This window comes from Leguminivora glycinivorella, chromosome 17 (assembly GCF_023078275.1).
Source record: "Leguminivora glycinivorella isolate SPB_JAAS2020 chromosome 17, LegGlyc_1.1, whole genome shotgun sequence".
Classification (NCBI taxonomy): Eukaryota; Metazoa; Arthropoda; class Insecta; order Lepidoptera; family Tortricidae; genus Leguminivora; species Leguminivora glycinivorella.
Window position 1 is genome coordinate 20,961,723 of NC_062987.1, and position 9,288 is coordinate 20,971,010.

General features: G+C 40.0%; 1 protein-coding gene across 1 annotated transcript; it reads left to right on the forward strand.

Moving 5' to 3' along the window:
* The first annotated feature begins 2,076 nt into the window (after positions 1-2,076).
* LOC125235414 lies at positions 2,077-9,288 on the forward strand. The gene is made up of 5 exons (XM_048141971.1): positions 2,077-2,367; positions 5,233-5,341; positions 6,945-7,118; positions 8,024-8,147; positions 8,878-9,288. The coding sequence occupies exons 2-5, from the start codon at positions 5,240-5,242 to the stop codon at positions 8,988-8,990; spliced, it is 513 nt and encodes a 170-aa protein (XP_047997928.1). The 5' UTR covers positions 2,077-2,367; positions 5,233-5,239; the 3' UTR covers positions 8,991-9,288.

A 9,288-nucleotide genomic window follows, 5' to 3' on the forward strand; every position in this document is an offset into this window, starting at 1 on the left:
ATTAATGGCTGAAATGATGATGATGATGAATGATGATAATTTTGCACAGCCATCAAATACCGCAATGTAATAAAACTCGTATGCGAGTTCTCGTAACGTCTAAATGGGCCCTAAATAATGAAATCTGCCCTTAATAATGAAATATCCTAAATGGGCCCTAAATAATGAAATCTGCCCTTAATAATGAAATATCCTAAATGGGCCCTAAATAATGAAGTTATAAATATACGTGAACATGTCCTACGAACCTTGACATATATACAGCGTGTGTATTCCATACGGGCGAACATCTTAATAAGAATTAGTATCGGACATAAGCAGCCTAACTACGTGGATTTTTTTTAAACAGACGAGATTTTTTTTTCATACATAATAATTCACCACGCAATGTATTATGTCCACATCAATTAGCGTACCTACCATTACATGAAATTTATGTCATGTCAAATTAAGTTGGACGGCGTTCATTGCTGCTTGGCCAGATTAAAAAAAAATCGTATGATCAGATAAGCAAGAGTAAATAGGTATCTCATAGGTAAGCGTGCCCCACCGTAGACCGCATCATCAATTACCATCAGGTGTGATCGTGGTCAAACGTCTACCATTCATACAAAAAAAAAAAAATACTATAACTGGATACATTATTTGCCCGTATGGAATCCACATGCTGTATATATTATATTAAATAACGGTGTTGCAAGTTTAGATAAGAACATAATACCTAATTATAACAGGAAGTACCTACATGCAAAGTGATATGAAACAAATCTCAATACACAATACACATACAGAATTAATGACATTGGACAAGCTATATGAACTCGATAATACGGGGCAAGCGATAAACATCCTATCTCTATGTTCATTCTTCTCTGTCGCTCTGGTAATACAAAACCGGTTTTATAAACATATGTACGATATAAATTAGGGTTCCGTTGTGCAAACAACAATCCATTGACGACCTGTCTGACCTAGCGGGTAGTGACCCTGCCTGCTAAGCCGCGATCCCGGGTTCGAATCCTGGCAGGCAAGTCTGGTCGAGCGGTAAATGATAAAACATCAAGCCGTCCCTATCGCACTATTTGTAAGTTCGATAGGGACGGCCTGATGTTTTATCATTTATCGCGCGACCAAGCTTGCCTGCCTGGTAAGGGCATCTACTTGCCTATATCATGGATTTTTTTATACGTATAATATAAGTATTTGTATAAATCGTTTCGCTGGGTTGTCAACTCAAGTAAATACAATGGCGGCACACAAGTTTAGCGCTGAGTGAATTGTGGAGGGGATAGCTGCGCATGGGGACGCACCCCCTTCACCCCCTGTAATCCCCTGAGAGACCTGTTTTTGACCTCTCGCCCCTGTGATCCCCTGAGAGACCTGTTTTAGACCTTTCGCCCCTCGTGATCCCCTGAGAGACCTGTTTTTGACCTCTCGCCCCCTGTAATCCCCCGAGAGGCCTGTTTTTGACCTCTCGCCCCCCGTAATCCTCTGAGAGACCTGTTTTTGACATTTCGCCCCCTGTGATCCCCTAAGAGACCTGTTTTTGACCTCTCGCCCCCTGTAATCCCCTGAGAGACCTGTTTTTGACCCCTCGTCCCCTGTAATCCCCTGAGAGACCTGTTTTTGACCTCTCGTCCCCTGTAATCCCCTGCAGGTTTTTGAATAGCAAAGTAAGCCTTTACCAGTTGGTGTGGTGAAAAATATCGCTTTACTTGAGTTTTGACAACCATTAAATAGTCAAAAGCGAAAGCGCGAGGCACAGAAATGGACAACATCACCGAATCATCGAATCCTCGTAAGGGCATTTATTTTCTTTGTGTGATGAGCTCATATTATATTCTGTTACTGGCTCATGGATTTTTTATATGTATAATATAAATATTTGTATAAATCGTTTCGCTGAGTTGTCAACTCAAATAAATACGCATTTCACGACGCATTCCATCCACCATGAACCGCTGTCAAACTTGTTTTGAAGGACGTGTTCTTTCTGTAGGATAGTACCATCATTTATTTCTTCTATAATCCCACGGAACCCGTTCTTAATACCGGGACTCGTTCGCAGCTGTTTGCAAAATACGAGGAAAACATTCGCCGGTTAAGATGCGCGTGGGCCCTTTAGTGTCATGTGGATTCCCAAACAAACATGACCTGATGCATTGCTATGCCAAGTTGTTTCAAAAGTCTGTGGCTATAAGTGTATAGGACGAATTGTTTATTTAAATAAATTAGATAACAATTTACATGATTAAGTACAGACTTACAATAAAATTAAAACTAAGTATATCAACCTACTTGTAATTTGTGTGTTGCAAAAAAGTTCGCTGTGTCTAAAACTGTTTTATTATCGAATTTACTTAACTGGTAAGTAAAATATGGTGCATATTTTGTCTTACAATAACAAAATGAGTATAAAGTTTTATCAAATTAACTGCAGTTTTCTAGTTATTCTTACATATACCTATAACTATATTCTTCACATTCTTTACTATTTTTAGACGTAAAGTATAATTTTAACGTATGTGCGTAGGATCAGGATTGTGCGATTGTGTCAGGATCGTAGCAAATGGAAATCCGTGATCTCTGAGTATTCCTATGGGAAACAGGCGTGATTGTATATATGTGCTTAAATTTCCAGTGTAAAGTATTACATGTTTTTTTCTCCACGCCAACTGATACCTATAGGATCTGTAAATTGTTCAAATACTTGAGAAAATTGCAATTTATTTGACAAGCGCGGATCCAGCTTCGTGCCCAGGGGGGTCACGTGGTAAAGACCCGGGGCCCCAGGGGGGGGGGGGTCACGTGGTCTATTTGTATGGCCAACTTAGGCTCCAGGGGGGGGTCATGACCCCCATGACCCCCCCCTGGATCCGCGCATGTTATTTGATCTACGTCATTCCATAATAATATGAGGGACAAAGTAATCCGATGCAAGTAAGCTGTTTCCTTAAGTTTTTCCTGTAGCTTTTTAAGTAGGTATTGTGTGATTATTGGAGATGATTTAATGATGCTATATTGGATTTGATGTTTTGATTGTACTTGATATCTAATAATTTATATTTTTCGATGTAGGGAACAAATCAAAATTATTTTACTAAATATTTTTTGATTTCTTTAAGTAGTAACACTACTATATATAAATTATAAACTGAAATAGATAGCACACACTAAAGAAAAAGCGATCAAGCCCACTGGTGGCGAAGCCGGGAATAGAACCCGGGTCTCCAGCTAACGCGGCTGACGTGCTAAACCGTTACACCACCTCGACCGCCGGCGCGGCGCCCGGCTTCGCCACCAGTGTTATAATTTATATTTTTCTTTTGTTTGTGTGTTATAAGGTTTGTGGTTCGGAGGCAAAGTTTGTTTGATCCTCGTACCTTGAAAGTCTTGAAACTCTCGTTATGCTCAATATTCCATAATGGGTTTCCTATTTCCCTTAGTGCGTTTTACATTATCCCATACATTACAGGCGCCATATTGGAATTTTTCCTTTGAAATCCTTTCGACATCCGATATCGGATCGGAAACGGACTTACTTGGGTTGGCCAAAATATTTTAGCGCGTATTTGTACGCCTACCACTTGAAAAAGAAAAATTATATTTACCTACTGAGTGCAAAGACGTGACAAACACAGAATCATGAGATGATATCATATTAGTATCATGAATCAACCTGCATGTGCATCGAACGTTTTTGTTCAAGTGTTATTTGCTGTTATTTATTAAGCACATCAGATGATAATATTTTTTTATGATTCAGCTATTTGAACGAACAAAGATTTATTTATTTAAACTTTATTGCACGACACAAAATTGTGCAAATGGCGGACTAAATCAACCATGAGATGTTGTTAAGATTTCAAAAGTCAATTCACATTCCATCTGTTATAAAGTTTCTTGGGGTATAAGCATAAATATGTCTATTACAGGAGCACTGCCCACCACTGGTACCCACTTATAATTATGTAGGTAATATGTATTGTGATTAAATCCTAAGGCAAAATATGCACATTAAAGAATGACAGAAATAGGTACCATTAGGTTTTCCCATGCAATATTTATGTAAATAGACGGGTTACTAAATGAATTTCCCAATAGATATAGTACATTACATGTTTAAAAATTATATTATTTTAGTATTAAATTATACCATAGATTAAATATAAGGAGATCATACCATCCCATATATTAAAATGCGCATGCGCATACACTACACCACACATAGATGGCGCCACAAAAAATGCCTTGTTGCCATCGATTACTTGTAGATTGGCGTTAAGTATCACTTTCAAGTCACAAATCTATGTCAAAAGTGACACTTAACGCCATCTACAAGTATAATCGAAAGCTACAAGACATTTTTTTGTGGCGCCATCTATGTGTGGTGTAGTGTATGCGCGTTCTTAGGCGGTCGCATTTTAATGTAAAGGATGGTATGATCTTCTTATATTTAATCTATGATTATACTCTTATTTTGACGTACGCAATTTTGTCTAATAGAGAAAGTTGTACGTATTAGGGCTTGATTAAATAATTATAAAAAATCCCATTTCGAGATGTATCAAAAGAAAGGTATTTTTCTCTTAATTAACCTGAAAATACCACAAAAGTTCATCATCATCAATCATTTAAGAGTTGGACTCTTGTCGGTGGAGCAACTTCCATGCGTGCCGGTCTTCTGCCTTCCTTTTGACTTCCTGATACGACACGACGTTGATTTTTTCCTTTATTTGGGTCATATACGCTCTCCTTGGTCTCCCCCTTTGCCTTCTTGCCTCAATTCTTCCTTCTATTATGTTTTTAATGAATTCGTCGTGTCGTATCAGGTGCCCAAGCATTTTCCCTCTTCTGTTATCTATCTATAGTTCTCAGCAAACTTCTTTTTTCTCCTATTATATTTAAAACCTCTTCGTTAGTTTTCATTTGAGTCCAACTGATCCTTGCCATTCGACGCCAGCACCACATTTCAAAAGCCTCCAGCCTCTTCCTATCACGCTGTGTCATTGTCCACGTTTCGCTACCGTATAGTGCTATGCTCCAGATGTACATTTTTATTAGCTTTTTGCGGATATTGTTAGATATTTTGGCTTTGACCACAAAAGTTAAGGAAATTTATTTACCGGGACTTAAACCAGGATTCGAACCCATGACAATCTGGTTATAAGGCAGGGTCACTATCCACTAGACCAGCTCAGTCGTCATCCATCTCTCTTTCGATATTTTCAGACTGGAGATGGGGCGGCCGTGCACAAAATGTCCGTCGACGACGGTCCAGAGCTGCTGTGGTCTTCGGAACCTGAGGGCAGCCAGCTTATTGATAGGATTTTTTAAAGTGGTAAGTTCAAAAATTGCAAAAGAAAGGATAGAGGAACAGCAACACTCTTAGCTTACCATCGCTAGAAGTTATGCCCTTGTAATAAGGATTACAAATGTACACTTGTACCTACAGCTAACAGTGTTGCCAATGGTACACCCTGGTTATAAGGTTCAAAGCGATAGCTTGAAAGCTCGAATTCGTGCACAGCGGTGTTACTTCAATACTGACATCTGTGGGTGTCTTGGAGATATGGGCAAAGACATTCAGAGTGGGGCCTGAAACAAAGGCGAAGAATTGAACGGTAGGCTATTCTCCTTATACTGATCAACATTTGTTCAGTGACTTTTAAAAATTATGAAGTCTTTAAATTTTTAATTTTTCATACAAAATAAATATTAGCTTCAATGTACGCCATTATTGTTGTCATTGACGTTGTCTGTCACACTTTAGATTTAACAGAATTCGCAATACATTACCTCTTAGAAAAAACTTTCAAGGGTGATAAAAATCAAAATACAAGTTATTTTTAAAAGTCGCCGAACAAATGTTGATCAGTATAAGGAGAATAGCCTAGAGTTCAATTATTCGCCTTTGTTACAGGCCCCACTCGATGTATATAACTCCGTATAGACAGATAAAGTCTAAGAAAAAACCGTACCTCAGTACCATACAGAAAAAGGTACGGTGGCCTAGATGGCGTTACACCTTTGGGGTACGCTCAGCTAGATGGCGCTAATATTAATATTTGACATTTTAAAACATATCAAGCTAAGAATATGGACCAAATTGTCAAAACTGAGGTTCAAAAGTTTTAAGCCTGTGTCAAGAGATGGCAGTCTGTGCACTGTGATTACACATTTTACTTCGACAGTAACTCTCTATAATACTCGATCCTCTTTGGGTGTGGGCGAAGAGTTAGCAAACTATTATTGCAATATTTCAATTTTGTTTTAAACCCTTAATTGTTAAGAATGGTACTGAAACTTGACCAGTTCCAATCCATACTAATATTATAAATGGGAAAGTGTGTTTGTCTGTTTATTTGTCCGTCTCTCACGGCAAAACGGAGCGACGAATCGACGTGATTTTTTAAGTGGAGATAGTTGAAGGGGTGGAGAGTGACATCGGCTACTTCGTGTCTCTCTCTAGTGTGTCTCTCTTTGTGCTCTGCCTATATGTAATTTTGCGTAAATTGTGTATGTGTACGCAGGGCCGGATCTAGGGTAGAGTGAGTGGAGCGTCTGCTCTAGGCGCCAAAGTGAGTGGCGTCAAAATGGCAAATGATAAAAAACTGCCCTATTTGCAAGTTTGGTAAAAAAGGTAAACAAAGGCCATAACCCCATTTCACTCTACCCTGATTAACCCCTCAACTGCCTTGTTTTAGATCTGTCATTAATTCAGTAGCAAATTTTTGACAGCGGCGTTCCAGGGGTTAATTGCGCTGTGTACAGTCAACCAATTAGAATCCTAGGCCACTCTAGAACCCTGTCGTATTGACACCGTGCTTTATTTGCTATAGAAGCTAGTTTGACTTTTACTGTGAAAGGGTTCTACAGTGGCCTAGCATTCAGATTGGTTGATTGTACGTATGTTAAAAATATATATTCTTTTTACTTTCCAGTTGCTCTTCCTCGCAGCAATAATAGGCTTCGTGTCAATAATGAGTGGCTACCACACAGGGGCAGCCAATGAGAAGGAGATAGCCCAGAAACCGACGGGCCAGCTGGTCCTCGCACTACTCATGTGTATGGGATTCATGTTCCTGTCTGTAGTACTCATAGCTGGATTATTTAAGGTATGTATAATTTTGATACAATTGTCAAAAGCGCTGGTGGCCTAGCGGTAAGCGTGCGACTTTTGATCCAGAGGTCGCGGGTTCGAACCCCGGCTCGTACCAATGAGTTTTCGGAACTCATGTGCGAAATGTCTTTTGACATTTGCCAGTCGCTTTTCGGTGAAGGAAAACATCGTGAGGAAACCGGACTAATTCCAATAAGGCCTAGTTACCCTTCGGGTTGGAAGGTCAGATGGCAGTCGCTTTCGTAAAACTAGTGCCTACGCCAAATCTTGGGATTAGTTGTCAAAGCGGACCCCGGGCTTCCATGAGCCGTGGCAAATGCCGGGATAACGCAAGGAAGATGATGAATGTAGATACAATTGTCCTAAAGCACCCTAAAGGCGTAGAGCTTAACAATCTCGCACCAAACCTTTCAATTTTCAGTGACCCTTCTGACCTCGCTTCGATTCGGACCGTCGCCAAGAGTGTATAGCATATCTTGACTTTCCTTTCCCCAGTCGATGGAGCCCCGCACAGCGGGGCTTCATTTCCTGGGCACTTTGCCATTTCAACAACTGTATCTAAAGCTAACCCAACAAATCAAATCACAGGCACTTTATAATCCTGCTGATATTTATGATTTAATTGACATGACTTTTGAAATGAGTTTTTCGGAACTTACATATGTGCGTAAGTTGATATTTGCCAGTAGCTTTTCGGTGAAGAAAACCTGACTAATCCCAATAAGGTCTATAATTAACCTTCGGGTTGAAAGGTCAGATGGCAGTCGCTTTCGTAAAACTAGTGACTATGCCAAATTTTGGGATTAGTTGTCAAAGTGTCACTCATGAGCCGTGGCGAACGCCATGATAACGCAAGGAGGATGATGATGACCATACAAAGAATTTATTATATATTTTCAGAAACGTCGGAACTACGTGATGATCTACTGGGTGGCAAACTGGGTGTGGATCGCACTCACACTAATTGGACTGTTCACCCAATCGCAGGGGGTGGTACAGTGGATCATTGTCTTCTGTTACACTGGTCAGTTTGTACATTATCTATAGTACAGGTACTGTAACTAATCATGAATGTGAATGATCGGGTGGCGAACTGAGTGATGGTTAATCGCGCATATGTACACTCTTTGGGCTCTTTACCCAGTCACAAGAGGTGCCACATGTACTATCAGCTGCAAAAGTGCATGGATAAATTATGAATGAATTAAATAAATAAATAAAATAAATAAATATTATAGGACATTCTTACACAGATTGACTGAAGCCCACGGTAAGCTCAAGAAGATTAAAAAAATATAAATTCGCCATCCACTTTTGCAGCTGATAGTACACAGACATGGAAATGATTCGCGTGTATTGCGCAACAGAAGCTTCCATCTACAAGTGTGTGTACTCTTTGGCTTCAAGAACTTACAATACTTACCTAGGCATGATCTATACAAATCTATATAAATAAAATAAATAAATATTATAGGACATTCTTACACAGATTGACTGAACCCTACGGTAAGCTCAAGGCTTGTATTGAGGGTACTCAGACAACGATATACTTAATATACGAATACTTATATACATAGAAAACGTCCATGACTCAGGAACACAAATAAATGCCCTTACCGGGGTTCGAACCCAGACCGCGGCTCAGCAGGCAGGGTCACTGCCGACTGAGCTAGCCAAACGGGTCGTCAATAATATTTATACGCAATAGATGTGATATAATGCGTAAAGGACTAAAGGACCCATTCTATTTGCAGTGGCGGACATCTACTTCCAAATCGTGATCCGGAGTTACTATCTCGAGATGACGGGCGCCGCGGCTACGCCCCCGCACCCGCAGCAAGCCACGCCAGGAATCGCTAAATATTAAATAGATACATAAAAAAAATTGTTTCTTTGCCAAACAGTGTTACAAGTATTTTACATTTGACCACCACACTAGGCTAGGCCTGTCTCGTGGACATATTATCACCATCCTCCCTGCGTCATAGCGGCATTTGCCACTGCTCATGGGTAGACTAGAATGTTTTGAACGTTCCCGAAAATGGTCTCCCATTTGACGACCGGTCTGGCTGAGTCGGTAGTGACCCTGTCTGCTAAGCCGCGGTCCTGGGTTCGAATCCCAGTAAGGGCATTTATTTGTGTGATGAGCACAGATATTTGTTCCT

Bases quoted from the DNA above. Each gene is read 5' to 3' on its own strand.
- LOC125235414 (XM_048141971.1), top strand. From the start codon at position 5,240: ATGGGGCGGCCGTGCACAAAATGTCCGTCGACGACGGTCCAGAGCTGC. The intron at 5,342-6,944 runs GTAAGTTCAAAA...TTTACTTTCCAG, and splicing joins TGATAGGATTTTTTAAAGTG to TTGCTCTTCCTCGCAGCAAT. The intron at 7,119-8,023 runs GTATGTATAATT...ATATATTTTCAG, and splicing joins TCATAGCTGGATTATTTAAG to AAACGTCGGAACTACGTGAT.